This window comes from Rattus norvegicus, chromosome 18 (assembly GCF_021556685.1).
Source record: "Rattus norvegicus strain SHRSP/BbbUtx chromosome 18, alternate assembly SHRSP_T2T, whole genome shotgun sequence".
NCBI lineage: Eukaryota > Metazoa > Chordata > Mammalia > Rodentia > Muridae > Rattus > Rattus norvegicus.
Window position 1 is genome coordinate 12,091,838 of NC_141551.1, and position 19,593 is coordinate 12,111,430.

The following is a 19,593-nucleotide window of genomic DNA, read 5'->3' on the forward strand; positions in this document are numbered from 1 at the left end:
GAGAGATGAATGCTGGTCCTCACCTCATTCTCTTCTGCCTTCCTTTTTATTTGGTTTGGAACCCCAGCTCTTGGAATGGTGTCACCCACATTTACAATGGTGACTCTGACCTCCCCGCTCAACCCTCTTTGAAAACTGCCTTACAGACGTAGAGGTGTGCTGCCAAGGCGAATCTAAATCCAGTCAAGTCAATAATGAAGAGCAATCACCACAGGCTCCTTCAGACTCTGCCCGCTTCACAACTGCATTTCTTTGGTCAAAGGAAGTCATGTGACTATGATAAGTGACCATAGGTCAGAAATACGGCCCCTTTGTACAAGCAAGTTTCCGAGGAATAAGCACAAGAAAGAAGACAGAGACCGTAGCCTAAAACTCTCAGGCTAATCAACCCATTTACATTTTTTTTGGTGGGGGGGTGTTTATTTGTTTTAATTGTATTGATTTTATGTGTATGGGTGTTTTGCCTTCATGTGTGTCTTGAGTGCTCTGTGTGTGCAGTTCCAGTAGTGGCCAGAAGAGGGGGCCAGAACCCTGGAACTGGAGGTACATATGGTTGTATGTTGCCACGTGGGTGCTGGGAATGAAACCTGGGTCTTCTAGAAGAATAGCAAGTGCTCTCAAGCACTAAACCATGTTTCTAGCTCCACATTCTTGTAATTTATATAATAAACTTGTCACTCTGAAGGGAATTCACACACACACACACACACACACACAAATCCATGAAAAAGTTACACAAAAGATGATCATATGTCATCACTTGTGATTAGCAATTGAAAACAGGACTAAAGATATGTGTTTGACCTAGACAAAATTTATCCCAGAATACATTTCATTACCAGACAGAACCAAAGTGTTTACTTTACTTAAGAGTGGAAACTAGTCAATTCATACAGAAGCGTAACACTCCTACGTATATCAGTGCTTTATGACAGGAATCCAAAGCCTTAAAGCAGAAACTTCTAGAGAAATAGACAAATCCACAATTATAACCAGTCCTTGAGCGAAGTAGACAGGAAGCCAGCAAGGCGGTAAGGGAAACAGTAGCACTGTCAGCTGGCTGGATCTAGTTGACATGGTAGAGAGCTGGGTACCAGAACAACTTAAATAGGCCTGCTAGCATCGCAATGATAAGTACTTTAGCTCAAAAGAAGGAGCTTAAAGCTCTATGTTCAGTCTCCAACTCCCCCATCCCCCACACACACACACCCCAAATAAAGAGAACAAGAATTTCAAAACTGGGTCCAGCCTGTGCCCAGAACTGAACTGAACCAGTCAAACAGCTTCCTGCACCCAAATCCCGTGGGGGAGAAAGCTGGACCCTCAGAAGTGTGGACACTCCTGAGAATTCAGAAGAAACTACTCTCTGCCCAAATTTCCAACACAAGAGGAAATTTTGCCATCTGTGCCCCCTGGGCACAGGGACCTAGAACCAGTCAGGGGCAGGACCCTTTGGGTTTCTGCCTGTGCTGAGAGCTGAAAGCCAGTCACCAGGAGCACCTACACAACTGAGAGCAGAGGTAAGACCAACTCTTCTATGCCAAGCAACCTGCCTGGAGGCTTCAGGTCATGAAACCCAGGAGCAGCTCTCTCTTCCCAGATCTGACTGAAAGAAAACAGGTCTACAGGCGTGCTGACACATAGGCCTACAGGAGGGTCAAGCCACTATCAGAGACAGCAAGACAAGCTAACACCAGAGATAACCTGACGGAAAGAGGCAAGGGCAGGAAGCTTAGCAACAGAAACCAAGACTACTTGGCATCATCATAGCCCAACTCTCCCACAAAAGCAAATACTGGATATTCAAACACACCAGAAAAGCAAGATTTAGATATAAAATCATATTTTATGATGATGATGGAGGACTTTAAGAAGGACATAAATAACTCCCTTAAAGAAATACAGGACAACACAAGTAAACAAATAGCCCTTAAAGAGGAAGCACAAAAATCCTTTGAAGAATTATAAGAAAACACAACCAAACAAATGAAGGAATTGAACAAAATCATCCAGGATTTAAAGATGGAAATAGAAACAATAAAGAAAGCACAAAGGGAGACAACCCTGGAGATAGAAAACCTAGGGAAGAGATCAGGAGTCTTAGATGCGAGCATCACAAAAAGAATATAAGAGATAGAAGAGAGAACCTCAGGGGCAGAAGATACCAGAGAAAACATCAACATAACTGTCAAGGATTATATAAAACACAAAAAGCTCCTACCCAAAACATCCAGGAAACCCAGGACACAATGAGAAGATCAAACCTAAGGATAATGGGTATAGAAGAGAGTGAAGACTCCCAGTAAATATCTTCAACAAAAGTAATAGAAGAAAACTTCCCTAACCTTAAGAAACAGATGCCCATAAACATAATAGAAGCCTACAGAACTCCAAATAGATTGGATCAGAAGAGAAATTCCTCCTGTCACATAATAGTCAAAACACCAAACACACAAAACAAAGAAAGAATATTAAAAGCAGTAAGAGAAAAAGGTCAAGTAACATATAAAGGCAGACCTAGCAGGATTACACCAGACTTCTCACCAGAGATTATGAAAGCCAGAAGATCCTGGGCAGATGTCATACAGACCCTAAGAGAACACAAATGCCAGCCCAGGTTACTGTACCCAGCAAAACTCTCAATTGCCATAGATGGAGAAACCAAGATATTCCATGACAAAACCAAATTTGCACAATATCTTTCTACAAATCCAGCCCTACAAAGGATAATAGATGGAAAACTCCAACACAAGGAGGGAAACTACACCCTAGAAAAAGCAAGAAAGTAATCTTGCAATGAAACCAAAAGAAGACCGACACACAAACATAATTCCACCTCTAACAGCAAAAATAACAGGAAACAACAATCACTATTCCTTAATATCTCTTAACTTCAATGGACTCAGTTCCCCAAGAAAAAGACGTAGACTAGCAGACAGGATACGTAAAGAGCACCCAGCATTATGCTGCCTACAGGAAACACACCTCAGAGACAGAGACAAAGACAGACACGACCTCAGAGTAAAAGGCTAGAAAACAACTTTCCAAGCAAATGGTCCAAAGAAACAAGCTGGAGTAGTCATTCTAATAACAAATAAAATCGACTTTCAACCAAAAGTCATCAAAAAAGATAAGGAAGGACACTTCCTGTTCACCAAAGGAAAAAATCCACCAAGATGAACTCTCAATCCTAAGTGTCTATGCTCCAAATGCAAGCACACCTACATTGATAAAAGAAACCTTACTGAGACTCAAAACACACACTGCACCTCACACAATAATAGTAGGAGATTTAAACACCCCACTCTCATCAATGGACAGATCATGACGCAGAAATTAAACAGAAACATAGAGAAACTAACAGAAGCTACAAACCAAATGGACTTAACAGATATTTATAGAACATTCCATCCTGAAACAGAAGGATACACCTTCTTCACAGCACCTCATGGCACATTCTCCAAAATTGACCACATAATCAGTCACAAAACAGTCCTCAACAGATTATAGGAAGATAGAAATAGTCCCATGCATCCTATCAGATCACCACAGACTAAGGCTGGTCTCCAATAACAACATAAACAACAGGACGCCCACATATACATGGAAGTTGAACAATGCTCTATTCAATGATAACTTGGTCAAGGAAGAAATAAAAAAATTAAAGACTTCTTAGAATTTAATAAAAATGAAGGCACAACATATCCAAACTTATGGGACACAATGAAAGCTGTGCTTTTAAAAGGAAAACTCATAGCGCTGAGTGCCTGCAGAAAGAAACAGGAGACAGCATATGTCAGCAGCTTGACAGCACAGCTAAAAGTTCTAGAAAAAAAGAAGCAAATACACCCAGGAGGAGTAGAAGGCAGGAAATAATCAAACTCAGGGATGAAATCAACCAAGTAGAAAGAAAAAGGACTAAACAAAGAATCAACAAAACCAGGAGCTGGTTCTTTGAGAAGATCAACAAGATAAATAAACCCTTAGCCAGACTAACGAGAGGACACAGAGAGTGTGTCCAAATTAACAAAATCAGAAATGAAAAGGGAGACATAACTACAGATTCAGAGGAAATTAAAAAAATCATCAGATTGTACTACAAAAGCCTATATTCAACAAAACTGGAAAATCTGGAGGAAGTGAACAATTTTCTAGACAAATACCTAGATACTAAAGTTAATTCAGGAACAGATAAGCCATCTAAACAACCCCATAACTCCTAAAGAAATAGAAGCAGTTATTAAAAGTCTCCCAACCAAAAAAAGCCCGGAACCAGATGGGTTTAGTGCAGAATTCTATCAAACCTTCATAGAAGACCTCATCCCAATACTGTCCAAACAATTCCACAAAATAAAAAAAGACAGAGCACTACCAAATTTCTTCTATGAAGCCACAATTATGCTTATACCTAAACCACATAAAGACCCAACAAAGAAAGAGAACTTCAGACCAATTTCCCTTATGAATATAGACGCAAATATGCTCAATAAAATTCCCGCAAACTGAATCCAAGAACACATCAAAAAGATCATCCATCATAATCAAGTAGGTTTCATCCCAGGGATGCAGGGATGGTTCAATATACGGAAATCCGTCAACATAATCCACTATATAAACAAACTCAATGAAAAAAACCACATGGTCATTTCATTTGATGCTGAGAAAGCATTTGACAAAATTCAACACCCCTTCATGATAAAAGTCCTGGTAAAATCAGGAATTCAAGGCCCATACCTAAACATAGTAAAAGCAATGTACAACAAACCAGTAGCTAACATTAAAATAAATGGAGAGAAACTTGAAGCAATCCCACTGAAATCAGGAACTAGACAAGGCTGCCCACTCTCTCCCTACTTACTCAATATAGTACTCAAACCTAGCCAGAGCAATCAGACAAAAAAATGAGGTCAAAGGGATAGAAATTGGAAGGAAAGAAGTCAAAATATCAATATTTGCAGATGATATGATAGTATACTTAAGTGACCCCAAAAGTTCCACCAGAGAACTACTACTAAGCCTGATAAACAGCTTCAGCAAAGTAGCTGGGTATAAAATTAACTCAAAACAAATCAGTAGCCTTCCTCTACTCAAAGGATAAACAAGCTGAGAAAGAAATTAGGGAAATGACACCCTTCACAATAGTCCCAAATAATATAAAATACCTCAGTGTGACTTTAACCAAGCAAGTGAAAGATCTGTTTGACAAGAACTTCAAGTCTGTGAAGAAAGAAATTGAGGAAGATCTCAGAAGATGGAAAGATCTCCCATGCTCGTGGATTGGCAGGATTAATATAGTAAAAATGGCCATTTTATCAAAAGCGATCTCCAGATTCAATGCAATCCCCATCAAAATACCAGTCCAATTCTTCATAGAGTTAGAAAGAACAATTTGCAAATTCATTAGGAATAACAAAAAACCCAGGATAGCGAAAACTATACTCAACAATAAAAGAACTTCTGGGGGAAATCACCATCTCTGACCTCATGCTGTTGTTACAGGGCAATAGTGATATGGTATATTAGTACAGAGACGGGCAAGTAGACCAGTGGAATAGAATTGAAGACCCAGAAATGAACCCACACACCTATGGTCACTTGATCTTTGACAAAGGAGCCAAAACCATCCAATGGAAAAAGATTGCATTTTCAACAAATGGTGCTGGTTCAACTGGAGGTCAGCATGTAGAAGAATGAAAATTGATCCATTCTTATCACTCTGTACAAAGCTTAAGTCCAAGTGGATCAAGGACCTCCACATCAAACCAGATACACTCAAACTAATAGAAGAAAAAGTGGGGGCACTGGAAAATTTTTCCTGAACAAAACACCAATGGCTTATGCTCTAAGATCAAGAATCAACAAATGGGACCTCATACTGCAAAGCTTCTGTAAGGCAAAGGACACTCTCATTGGGACAAAAGGACAACCAACAGATTGGGAAAAGATCTTTACCCATCCTACAACAGATAGAGGGCTAATAATCAAAATATACAAAGAACTCTAGAAGTTAGACTGCAGGGAGACAAATAACCCTACTAAAAAATGGGGTTCAGAGCTAAACAAAGAATTCACAGCTGAGGAATGCCGAATGGTTGAGAAACACCTAAAGAAATGTTCAACATCCTTAGCCATCAGGAAAATGCAAAACAAAACAACCCTGAGATTTTACCTCACACCAGTCCGAATAGCTAAGATAAAAAACTCAGGCAACAGCAGATGCTTGTGAGGATGTGGAGAAAGAGGAACACTCCTCCATTGTTGGAATTGCAAATTGGTACAACCACTCTGGAAATCAGTCTGGAAGTTCCTCAGAAAAATGGACAGTGCATTACCTGAGGACCCAGCTATACCTCTCTTGGGCATATACCCAAAAGATGCCCCAACATATAACAATGACTCATGCTCCACTATGTTCATAGCAGCCTTATTTATGATAGCCAGAAGCTGGAAAGAACCCAGATGCCCTTCAACAGAGGAATGGATACAGAAAATGTGGTACATCTACACAATGGAGTACTACTCAGCTATCAAAAACAATGACTTCATGAAATTCATAGGCAAATGGATGGAACTAGAAAATATCCTGAGTGAGGTAACCCAATCACAGAAAAACACACATGGTATGCACTCATTGATAAGTGGATATTAGCCCAAAAGCTTGAATTACCCAAGAGACAATCTACAGACCACATTAAGCTTAAGAAGAAGGATGACCAAAATGGGGATCCTTCACTCCTTAACAGGGGGAACAAAAATATTCATAGGAGGAGATATGGTGTCAAAGTTTGGAGCAGAGAGTGAAGAAATGGCCATTCAGAGCCTGCCCCACATGTGCTATATATATATATACAGCTACCAAGACTAGATAAGATGGATGAAGCTAAGAAGTGCATGCTGACAGGAACCAGATATAGATCTCTCCTGAGAGACACAGCCAGAGCATGTCAAATACAGAGGCGAATGCTAGCTGCAAACCATTGAACTGAGAACGGGACCTCCGTTGGAGGAATTAGAAAAAGGATTGAAGGAGCTGAAGGGGGTTGCAATCCCATAAGAACAACAATGCCAACCAACCAGAGCTCCCAGGGACTAAACCACTACCCAAAGACTACACATGGACTGACCCTGGGCTCCAACTGCATATGTAGCAGAGAATAGCCTTGTTGGGCACCAATGGAAGGAGAAGCCCTTGGTCCAGCCAAGGTTGGACCCCCAGTGTAGGGGATTGTCAGGGTGGCGTGAAGCGGGGGAGTGGGGGTTGGTGAATGGGGAGGAGAACACCCTTATAGAAGAAGGGGAGGGGTATGGGATAGGGGGCTTATGTCTGGGATACCGGGAAAGGGAATAACATTTGAAATGTAAATTTTAAAAAATCCAATTAAAAAAAATTAAAAATTTCAAAGCTATCATAAGAATCAATGACTGGACATAGAGACACATATCTGTAATCCTAGTACATGAGAGGCTGAGGCAAGAGGATCCAGGAGTTGAAGGTTATCTTCAGCTGCATATAGAATTTGCAGCCTGGGATACATAAAATCATGTCTCAAAGAGGGTAGAAGTTTTCAAGCATATCCACTGTGTACATGGATTTTCGCCAATTAGCATTCGTCATTATTTTCATTTGCTTTTTTCCATTCTGTCCCTACTCACATTAGCACATGTATGTGCCTACAGAAACAGTGCACGTTCTGTACTGTAACAGTATGGCTAACAAAATAAGAGACCTAAAAGGGATACAATGTGCATGTCAGTTTAGACCCTGATTAGCTCCGTGAGTATGACAGTCTCCTAGAGCCATTAATTTCCTATACACTGTCTAATTTGAGTTACCAAAGCGCTAGTCACTTTTAGTCTGAAGTTGTATCCACCCTTTTCACATTTTTCATATTAATATTTGTGAGATGACACACCAACCGTGATGTAGGATGGCTTGATTATGTCTTTTATGTTTTCTTGTAATTAGACTCATTTTTTTTCAGTTTTTGCATTATATAATAAATATCAAGCCTGTTTTGAAGCGAATTTGTGCTGGTAATGATCTGTGTCCATTCTTACTGTCTTTTAGAAAGCAGCTTCCTACGCCGGGGAAGACGACTTTCACCTGGCCAAAGACTGCCTTCTCGTTTACTCCCAGGAAGACACAGACTCTCTCCGAGGCTCCGTCGGGTGCTGCAGTTTTATCGAGGGAGAGCTCGACGATCTGTTCTTAGATGACCTGGGGCCGAAATTCAAGACCCTAGCCGAAGTTTGCCTAGGTCGAAAGATCGATATGGATGTGGACATTGAACAGAGGCAAAAGCCGGTCAGAGAAACAAGTGTGAATGCAGCTCCCGGCTCTCACTACACACAAGTGACAGCCAGCTCAGAGAGCACGTATTCCTCTAACAGTGGCTTCCAAGCCCCCAAACCTCTGCATGGAGCACACACAGAGAAAGTCACACAGGAAGTTGTCACTGAAAGCTCTGTGTCTTCCAGGCAGAGTCAAAAGGTAGTACCACCACCCAATCCTGTGGCTTCAGGTAACATTATAGTGACGGAAACTTCCTATGCCGCGGGATCAGCGGTGCCACCCAGCACTGTGATCCTGGCTCCTAGACAGCCACAGAGCCTTATTGTAACAGAGAGGGTGTACGCACCAGCCTCCACCTTGGTGGACCAGCACTATGCCAATGAAGAAAATGTCCTTGTTACCGAACGAGTGATCCAGCCTAATGGAGGCATCCCTAAGCCCCTTGAGGTCACCCAGCATCTGAACGATGCTCAGTATGTCATGGTGAGGGAAAGAGAGAGCATCCTGGCTCCCAGCTCAGGCGTGCAGTCCACTCTGGCAATGCCCAGTGTGGCAGCAGGAGGGCAGAATGTCACTGTCACAGAAAGAGTACTGACTCCTGCTTCCACTCTGCAGTCCAGTTACCAGATTCCCAGTGAAGCCTCCATCAAGGCTAGGAAGACGGTGCTGTCCAGTGTGGGAGGCATGGGCCCGCTGCCCAATTTAGATTTAGAGGAGTCTGGTCCTCCCAACTCTACTGTAACCACGTCTTCCACCAGGGTCACCAAGCATAGCACCGTGCAGCATTCTTACTCCTAAAGAGAAGCCAGCCGCAGTCTGATTCGGAGCTTAACCAGGTTCCACTGGGTGTGTTTTTCCTTCCGTGTCCCTAATGTCATATGAGCCGCACAAAGACTTGCACGTTGGGAAAGCTCATCGGCATGCCAAAGACACGGTGTCTCAGGCAGGGTCGTATTTCAGAAATGCTCTGTGATTACTGGGGGGGGGGGGGGGGGGGTGGAGTTAAGATGCTAGTTCCTAAGTGCCTTCTAGTGCATTCTGCAAGCAATACTCACCTACAGGACATGGAAAATTGGCTTCTAAGAACTTACCAAATTAAAGCACGGTTTCTAATTAATCTGGTCCAGAAGGATGGCTCTCTGCACAATGCATTGATATTCAGCAGGGACAGTTCCAACCCTAATATTATAGAACCACACAGGTTCTGGGTACCAAATAGCACATCCATCCAGAGACACGTCTCCATTCTGCCGTTCTGGGCCTTCAACTTCAGTTTCTGCTTCACTTTAACGCTGGAACCCTGAGTGCACTGGAGAAAACAGAAAGGAAGAAACGCTGGAGCCCTTTTTAATGTAAAGTTGACAGAACTTCAGAGCGCTAGAGGGATAAGGACACATATTGTGTACTTCTCTGCACATAACATGTCCTGTAAGCTTAAAAAATGACTTCATATTTCTCCTCGCTTATCAGAGGTCGTGAAAATGTTGAGCATTTCAAATTAGTTTTATAATCCATGACAGCCAAACGTGACGGTGCATGCCCAGAACTCAAGAGGCAGGCAAATCTCTCCGGGTTCAAGGTCAGCCTGGTCTATATAAAGAGTTCCAGAACAGCCAGGGCTACATAGAAAAACCCTGTTTCAAAGAACAAACAACAACAAAAGCAATACTAGTCATAACCCAGGATAAAACTCATAGTCAACTTTTCCGTGACAATATAGTAGTCTACTAAGAAAAACCTCATCATATATTTGTTTCCTGGCTACAAGTTAGTGCCCTTAGGGCGGGACAAATGAGCACATTACTACTCTTGCAGACAAGCCTACTTCAGTTTCTGATGTCCACACACTGTGCCTCACAACCACCTCTAATTCCAACTCAGGGGATGCCCTCTGATGGACTCCAAAGACGTCACACTCACGCAGTTGAGTGTTAGTGACCTGCCATATCTCCCTCTTGCCATTGACTGCCTTACATCCTCAGTGCCTCTCACAGGGCCCAAGCCGGGATCTATGGGTCAAGATAAGTTCCACAAACCACTCTTTTACATTTAGTCAGACATCAAGAAGACTCAATAGTTCCATAATTCTGAATCACGGTATCTGAAAGTAATTGTCTGGTCATGACTTGATATATATAAAGTAAATGTTTTATCATAAATTGGCCCAATTTCATCCAGCTTCCTTGCCTTGTTTCTTTAAGGAAGTTGTTGTTTGGGTTTTACAGAACATCAATGGAAAGTATTATATAGTAAAACTTGGCTTCTAAAAAGTAATGTTTCAAAACATATATCAGTCATATTTCTATCCATATTTCTCATCCAAAAATAAATGTTGAAAACCATCAAATTTCTGGATATTTTGCTAGGAGAATAAAATTCTACACTTACATTTTGTAGGCCTTTTTAAAATGTTGTTTACATGAATTGTGTTGTGAAAAAAGTTGTACCGTGCACCCTAACTGATTCGGGAGGTGTTCTTATTTGCATATTCTGCTCTGTGGGGCAGAGGTCACCTTATTCCTCTGATCTGGAATTGTTTACTTTCTACAGAGTAAGCTTTGTGGGGATTTTGCTTTCTTTTTCGTTGTAGCTGATGTCATTTTGCCAAGTGTGCACAGGAATTGTCCTACTGTGTGAAGTTATAGATTCATGCTAAAAACAAAACCTAAAACTCAATCTTGGACTCCCACGGTGGGTAGGTTTAAGGCCCCACTCCTCTTTTGTACAGAGTATAATCTTCCTTGTGATTTCCATTAGTTTTTAATGTTTGTTCCTTGAGAGGGTTGCATTTGTGTGTGTGATATATTGTAATAAAAAGGCCATCTTCCTTCAGAGTGTCCTCCCCATGTCTTCCTACTGATATTTTACATGGAATGTTACTGTGTGGTAAATGGACCTTCCTGAAGGCAGAAGGTTTCCTGGGCTTTGTTAATGACTATGACCCGCTCTGCTGGTCCAACCAGCCAGCCTCTTTGAAAGAACTGCTAATCTTCCTAAGAAGGGTAGTTACGTTGAATATTGACATAGCATAGTCTTTTACTGTACATCCAATTGTTTACACACTGTGCTCTTGATGGATGGAATTCTATCCCAATCAACCCAGGATTAACTGAAAATGTGGTAAATTAGACATGTAGTTAATACGCCCGGCCCACCTAGTGTTGTAATACAGTTCTGAGCAAACATATGTCACTTTGGCAGCACCCTGCAGTTGAACCAACTTGTTTGTGACTGGTTATATTATTTATCTGAAATTAAATTTTAAGGAAGGTCTATGGTTGTACTCCTGTGGTTAGTCGAGCAGCTCTATTCTTAAGGAATTGAAGGTCACCCTGACCAGAAAGAAACTACAGGAATCTCTTATAATTTAACAGAGGAGAGAGCTCCCTTATCTAACCCAAAGAAAGGACTTTTCTCTATAATGTTTCCAGAGAAATGTTTTAGGTGCTTGTTAATTTTTCACAACAAAAGATATGAGTTACTGCAGCAGCAGAAGAAAGAGACTATTATTCTATGCTGGGACTCTAGGAAAATACATATTAATGAGAGAAAAATTAAGACCATGATCATATATAAGACGGGGAAAAGCTTTAGAATCGAGCAAGTAGAAAAGTAGAATTTGGGTTTGTACTTTTTAGAGCAAAGCTTTAAATAAATTTAATAAACCACTGTTCAAGGAATGACCCATGGCATGGGGAGGAGTTAGCCTTGAACCAGACAAAGTTTAGAGAATTCCAGGCAACATGGGCAAACAGGATTTACAACCAGTAAGACGGATGTTCTTGCTTGCAGATCAACATGGAGGAGGTATCCTGTGGTTGGCTGAGGTTAAAAAAAGAAAAGTAAAGTAAGGATTCTTTGTTTTTACCTAGTAACCAAATGGCAGTTCATTATGGAAGGACTCAATTTATGGATGCCCCCTTAGGCCAAAGTTAGTTTAACTAACTGTATGACTACTTGGGCTGGCACAAAAGAAGAGCCTTGTGGATTTCTGGCAGGGAAGATAAGTCAGAAGGTAAGTGGGACTGATGTGGTAAAGAAGGGAAGTCTGAAGATTGGAACCCATTCCTCCTCCACCAACATGAGTGATGGGCCTTGTTCTGCTTTTCCTGAGGGAGACACAGATGCCCTTGCAAACAATCCACAATTTCCTTTATCAATGGAAATCTCTCACGCAAAAAGAGAAGTTTTCCTAATGTCCTCTGAGTGCCTCCAGTGTCTGCAGCTTCTTCAAACAATCTGTCCCACGTAGCCTGGAGTTCCCCCGAGTAAGAAGCTGCACCTTGTTAGAGATTCTGCATCGCAAAAGTATGACCTTTAATGACTGTGGAGACAGAGTACTGCAGATCGGGGCCACGTTCTCTTAGACTATGCTTAGTTCCTTGAAAGCCACTGAGGGCTTGGGGGTGGCGCTCAGTTGATAACTGCCTTTCTGCTGTGTAGCAAACCTTCAGTTTAATCCCAAGCACCCCGTAAGGTACATGGCAGTAATCTCAGCCACTGGGGAAGGGGAGACAGAGGATCAGGAATTCTCAGCTGTGTGAGTTAAAGACCAGTCAGGGATGCATGAGACTATCCTATCTCCAAAAAAAAATCAATAACCGATTGTCCAGTCAACCGGCTGACATAACAGATGTTTTTCTTACAACCAAAACCTTTACAACATATCTTAAAGGAGCTAGCTTCCAGCAACACAAGCTAAAGCAGTTTTTTGTGCTTTGCTCTAACACACCCACTAACAGTTCAGTCACATTATTTAGTAAATGCCCTCTTTGGTGACTTTCTTTGTTCTATAACTAATATAAGTCTCATGTAACATGTTCCATGGTAAAATATTTCAGGCAACCTAGTCTGTGTCCCCAGTCTATGCTCACTCGTTTGGCTCAAGAGTAAACCCTTTGTCCCCTTTGAGGTGAGAGCTTTATTTTATGTATAAGCTGAATAGAAGGACAAGGGAAATTATGGGGACCCAAGCAGGGAAAGGAGGCCTCACTTCAGAGTCTGGTCACTTGAGAATTATGAGTTCCAGGACAACTTACACTAGCTGGGAAGGTTACCAACATAGCAGCCCTCTTACATAGGTATTTTCAGTTAAGAATGTAAAATAGCAATGAGCTATTTGTTGTGTTTAACCTTGAGCCAGTGGCCTGCAATATCGTCATCTTCCTTCCCCCAAACAATGTTTTGAAATCTCAAACAAGACTTTTTTTTATTGGATATTTTTTTATTTACAGTTCAAATGTTATCCCCTTTCCCAGTTTCCTGTCCATAAAACCCCTATCCCATCCCCCATCCCCTTTCTTCTATAAGGGTGTTCTCCCACCTAACCAGCTACCCCTTTCTGCCTCCCCGCCCTGACATTCCCCTACACTGGGGGTTCTAGCTTTGACAGGACCAAGGGCTTCTCCTCCCATTGGTGCCCAACAAGGCCTTCATTTGCTACATATGCAGCTGGAGCCATGGGTGTGTCCATGTGTACTCTTTGGATAGTGGTTTAGTCCCTGGGAGCTCTGGTTGGTTGGTATTGTTGTTCTTGTGGGGTTGCAAACCTTCAAAACTTTCTCTAACTCCTTCAATGGGGACCCCATTCTCAGTCCAATGGTTGGCTGCGAGCATCAACCTCTGTATTTGTCAGGCTCTAGCAGAACCTCTCAGGAGACAGGTATATCAGGCTCCTGTCAGCAAGCACTTCTTGTCTGGGTTTAGTGGCTATATATATATATATATATATATATATATATATATATGGGCTGGATTCCCACATGGGGCAGTCTCTGAATGGCCATTCCTTCAGTCTCTGCTCCAAACTTTGTCTCCATATCTCCTCCTATGAATATTTTTGTTCCCCCTTCTAAGAAGGTCTGAAGCATTCCCACTTTGGTCATCCTTCTTCTTGAGCTTCATGTGGTCTGTGGATTGTATCTAGGGTAATCCAAGCTTTTGCGCTAATATCCATTTATTAGTGAGTGCATACCATGTGTGTTTTCTTGTAACTGGGTTACCTCACTCAGGATATTTTCTAGTTCATCCATTTGCCTATGAATTTCATGAAGTCATTGTTTTTGATAGCTGAGTAGTACTCCATTGTGTAGATGTACCACATTTTCTGTATCCATTCCTCTTCAAACAAGACTTTTATTCACAGTAAAAAGACCAGGTTCCCTCACAACCCTTAGGCTCTAAGATGTAAATGCACCAGGTAAAGTCCTGCAGAGCCCTTGGCAGAAGCCACCTGTCATCTCCTTAAACTCCTGAACAAACTTTGATGGATGACTTCAAAATCCTAGATAAGACTATTGCAAGAGCAAAGGAACTGGACACTCTTGAGAACGGCGTGCCCACAGTTGGGTGTGTCTTATTTTCCCCTGGACTCCTCTTCTTCTATTGACCTCCGTGCTCAAACGTATGTTGTAAATCTGTTTAAGGAGTTGGAAAGGCCGCTAAGTGGTTAAGAGCGCTGGCTGCTCTCACAGAGGACCCATGTTCAGCTCCCAGCACGCATGGCTCACAACTTTCTGTAACTCTAGTTCCATGGGACCCTACACCCTCTTCTAGACTCCACAGGCACCAAGCACGCACATGGTAGACAGACAGTCAGACAGGCAAAACACTCATAAAAATAAATACATCTTTTTTTTAAATCCTTTTTAATAAATGTTGACTCTGCTTCAAACTGGCTCATCCTGCATTCCTTTCTGTGGTGAAGCCAAGGATCCAGCTTTACCTGAGCAGAGATCTCTGAAAGGAATTCCTCAGGCTACTGCAGGAAAGTTCATCATGGGCCAGCGTCTCTATTTCCTGTTTCCTGTCACACATCTGCTGACAGGCACCAATAGAGTCCTTCAGATGAAGTCCCATAAGGAGGTGACACATGTCTTCTCCTACGCTGGAAACACCACAGTGGGTGAACGTTGCTGAAAATTTGCCAAGGCCAGTGTGTCAGCACCTCCTGGACCATGAAGACCTGTACATTCTTGTGGCCTCAGGGTCCCCACTCCAGGTGGCACCTGGGAGTAACTGCCCCACTTATGCAGTTACTTATTCCTGTCATGACAACCTCAAATACGCACTCAGGTGTGGCCAGTGCTCCGCAGGGGAAACAGGGCTTCAGACAGTGATCTTCAGATAATCAAGTCTTATCTTTAACACATCCAAACTCTTACCTTTGCTGTTTTGGCATAATTTACATCATATGTATATTTTCTATTTTTTCCTACTCTATCTGTGGCTGGACAAAAACTATTAAAACCTCCTATGCCTTACACTTTTGATTATCATCACCTCTAATTCTGCCTTGGGTTCCTGTACTCCTGTTTTAGATCTATGTCATTACGAGACACAAATATTTAGGGTTATCTTCTGCTCCTCTAAAATTGATTTCTTTAGCATCAAGCATTTTTCTCTCAGCATCTCTGATGTTCTTATTTTCATTAGTATCTACTTTTAATGACAGATACTTACTTTTGTTAGTATCTGTCATTAAAAGGACCAGCCAGCTTTCTGATGCTTCTGTAGTTTGCCTTTCGGATCCTTTTGCTCTCTGCCTGTCTGTCTGTCTATGCCCCCAACACGTGTCTTGTAGGAAGACTTTGTAGCAGTTGTCACATGGGTGAGTCTCATTCTTCCGTCATGGAACAGATTTTCTCTTTGTCTCATAAGCTTTTCACTCCTGCCTTCAGGTATGTCCATAACTGTGATCCTTGCTGAGTCTCCACTGAGAGACAAGATACTCAGTGGTCCTGCTGCTTAGGAAGTTGGGGCTCTAGTGTTACCTTAAAACAAGCTTTGCGCTCGTTTGCATGGGCCAGCTATTTGGTGCACACTCTGCAGGATGCAGTTCACACACAGCTTCTGGTATAAATGCTCACTATCATCCTAAATCTTCAGCTCGGGTGTACGTGTAGGCGTTATGGTGGACCATAGGTCTCTCCTGAACACTGTGGAGTACTGTGTCTGGAGACACTGGCCAGAGATTTCTAGCCATTCTCTTTGACAGCTTGTTTGTCCAATATGCTAACTTTATAGCATAAGCCTTCCAGACTCCCTCTGCCCTGTCTCCAGTCTCTGCAGGCTGATAACACCTTTTGAGCAGTGCTCCCTTTAAGGATCCGCACAGCTCTTCTGTTGTTGTAAAAATATAAAAAGTAAAAAAAGTATCTTTTATCCCCACTAGGTCTACACCACAGTGCCCCAAGATATCTGCTGGATATCTTAAGTCTCAGTCAGCAAAGTCCCTCACCCGCTTTGCTCCATCCCCTATCACACTACCAAAGGCCTCTCTCTGAGCCGTCAGCAATCTCTCTGCCTATCTAGTTCCCAAGGCAGGTTTCCATGTCAGAAACACACATCCCAACTCCGTGATGGCCCAGACCAGGCGCCCCACACTCCATTACACTTAAATCCACACATGAAGAACACACAACACAATAACCTTTGATCCAATTGATAATATATAATTGCCCACCTAACCATACAAAGCCCTGTACACATCCATCCCTTAAGAACATTCATAACAACCATGAAGGTACAGCGTGGAATTTTAACGTCAGCGCCATCTTATCCTGCCATGGCTTCTCTCTCTCTCTCTCTCTCTCTCTCTCTCTCTCTCTCTCTCTCTCTCTCTCTCTCTCTCCTGTCTCTTCCTCCTTTCCGTTCCAGTCTCCTCCTCTTCCTTCAAACTCTTCTCCCACCCATCCTTCCTTCTCATCCAATGACAGGCCTCCTTCTATCTTGTACCTGCCTCACCTGTGACATCATCCCACATTTCACCCTTTTTGTCTAATTAAAAAAAAAAAAACTTTTCTCTCAAATATAAGCTGAGCACAACTATTATCATTTTGTAATTAAAGGCATAAAATATATAATGCCCAGTCCAACACTTTATCAGTTAAACAGAACATTTAGTTATCCATTCCAGCTTTTAAAAATGCTTAAAATCTATATTATATCTTGGCTAGCTTGTATACTATCTGATAAGTATCCAATAAAATATGTATTTTCAGAGTTATACCGCCTGATAGGCTATGAGACTATAATCAGTCTGAAACTCTTGAAATGCAGACTTTGAAAGGCCGATCACCCTGTCTTGGCAGGGTTTTTCAGTCAACTATCCTGCATAATTTGTCCTTTTCAGGACAGTATTAGTCTGCAGATGAAACAGGCAGTTTTGTCCAGTGGCTGCCTAGACACAAAGCATTGCCTCACCTGGAGGTAAAGATGTTTAAATTCTTCATTAAATCTGCCAAAGGGGAGCTGTTAGGAGCAGATATGTCTCAACAAAAGATAAATAACTTTAAATCTCAAATTTTGTGGATTTCTGACGTTTTTGAAAACCATCTATCTATATAAGACAATCTGGACCGTTGTCTTTATATCTTAATATTGTCTTGAAAGTACTCTCACAAAGTCAGAGCCATGAATTTGCTATTTGGCCCTTAACTCACAGGTGTAATTAACTCAAAGTTTGTGATGACATCAAAAGAAGGACTGGCTCAAACATTGTACTTTTAAACTTTTTTGACAAATAAATTCTATACCAAAGCAAAGATATGATTTTAGCTTAGTTACCAAATGAGATTATGACTGTACAACTCAATCTAGCTAGTTCCTCCCTGTTAAATTACAACCAATTTTAAATTCCTCATGAAAACAACTTTAGAATAACCACTTTCAGCCCCACAAAAGTCCAGGAAATTGGGGCGATGGCTCCTCCATAACTTCTTCAAGCTGTACGTGGGCGTTGAGATTCCTTGGGGGCTGGGGGGTAGGAAGAATGAAGCAAATGCTGTAGCCAATGTGTCCTGACTGGACCCAGCTGAAAGTCCTTGAGACCAGGAATTCAAGTAGGCACACTCTGCCAAATATGACTCTCAAGACAAAGTTTAGAATCAAGATATCTTCTTGTTTGATTCTCTTGAATCTAGTTTTTCAGGTGGTCTACCTCTATCAAATCTGATCAGTATGACTCTGTGAGGTTTCCAGAGCCTAATCACACTTTTTAAAAACACAAAGACAAAATCTTTCTTTGTCTGTTATCAGAAAAGCTTGTATCTTGTACTCTCTCCCAGAGTAATAATATAACCATAAAACTCAAAGTCATACCCATTATGAAGATTAAACAATTTTTAAAAAAGGAAGTAAGCTAAACAATGAGCCTGATAGGCTTTTGTACACTATGATATCAGGAAATGAACCCAAAATTCCCGTAGAGCCCACATTAAGAGAATCTGAACTTCCAGTTGTGGTAAATATCAAAAGTAACCACAAACCCTCGCTAGCCAGCATCAATGAGCCATATGGCCTTTAGCAGGGTAACTCATAAAACAAACTAAACACCTTCTATCAATTCTAATACCAATAAGCAACTTAAAAAGCAGACTTTAGGGTTGGGAATTTAGCTCAGTGGTAGAGCGCTTGCCTAGCAAGCACAAGGCCCTGGGTTCGGTCCCCAGCTCCAAAAAAAGAAAAAAGAAAAAAAAGTCATGACTTTAGCCCAAAATATATCTATCTGTCAAGCTCTCTACCCAGAGCCACAGATTTTTATTTAACCTTAATAACTTCTATAATATATGTCTGTATTAATCACAACTCTCTACTTGGAGTCAGTGACTAATTTTCCTTAAGTTCCGAACCATGGGTGAAAATCCCCACGTGATTCAGGTAATCTCTTTACTCTCTTCTTTCTAAAAACAAACTTAATCACCTTTTACTAATACCTGTCATTAAGAAGTAGCTTGTCTAAGTAGGATTTCAACCCAAAATTCCCGTGGAGCCTATGTTAGAAGGAATATGAGTATCCCGAAAGACTTTCTAAACAACTTTCTTTAAAGAGCAGCTTTTAATCTCTAACTCTATGATCTGCCATTACTTATCACACAGCAGTGGACCTACAGCCTGCCAGCCCAGGCTGCCTCCCTGTTTCTTTGTTTAAATTCCCCCGCGCTTGGGATATCACATGATTTAACATAGCGCTGGCCTCCTCTTATAAATTAAAACTTTCTCTCAACTCTTCGGATTACTGGTAGATTTTACCCATCACGTTGATTCGCCATCTGTTGTTGTAAAAATATAAACAATAAAAAAAGTATGGTTGTCTTTTATCCCCACTAGGTCTCTGACAGCTTGTTTGCTCAATACGCTAACTTGGTAGCATAAGCCTTCCAGACCTCACTCTCTGCCCTGTCTGCGGGCTGATAACACCTTGTGAGCAGTGCTTCCTTTAAGGATCCACATAGCTCCAATACTGACTTGGGAACTATACACTCCTGTGTTGATTTATTGATTTAGGTTATGCTTTGTTT

The 19,593-nt window shown here is 41.6% G+C and overlaps 1 protein-coding gene across 1 annotated transcript in view; it reads left to right on the top strand.

Moving 5' to 3' along the window:
* The window catches only part of Dsg2 (desmoglein 2), a 51,977-nt gene extending 40,852 nt beyond the window's left edge, over positions 1–11,125 (top strand). The window contains 1 exon segment of the mRNA NM_001427278.1: positions 8,069–11,125. Within this exon segment, the coding sequence (NP_001414207.1) occupies positions 8,069–9,091 (1,023 nt within the window). The 3' untranslated portion in view covers positions 9,092–11,125.
* The last annotated feature ends 8,468 nt before the right edge of the window (positions 11,126–19,593 follow it).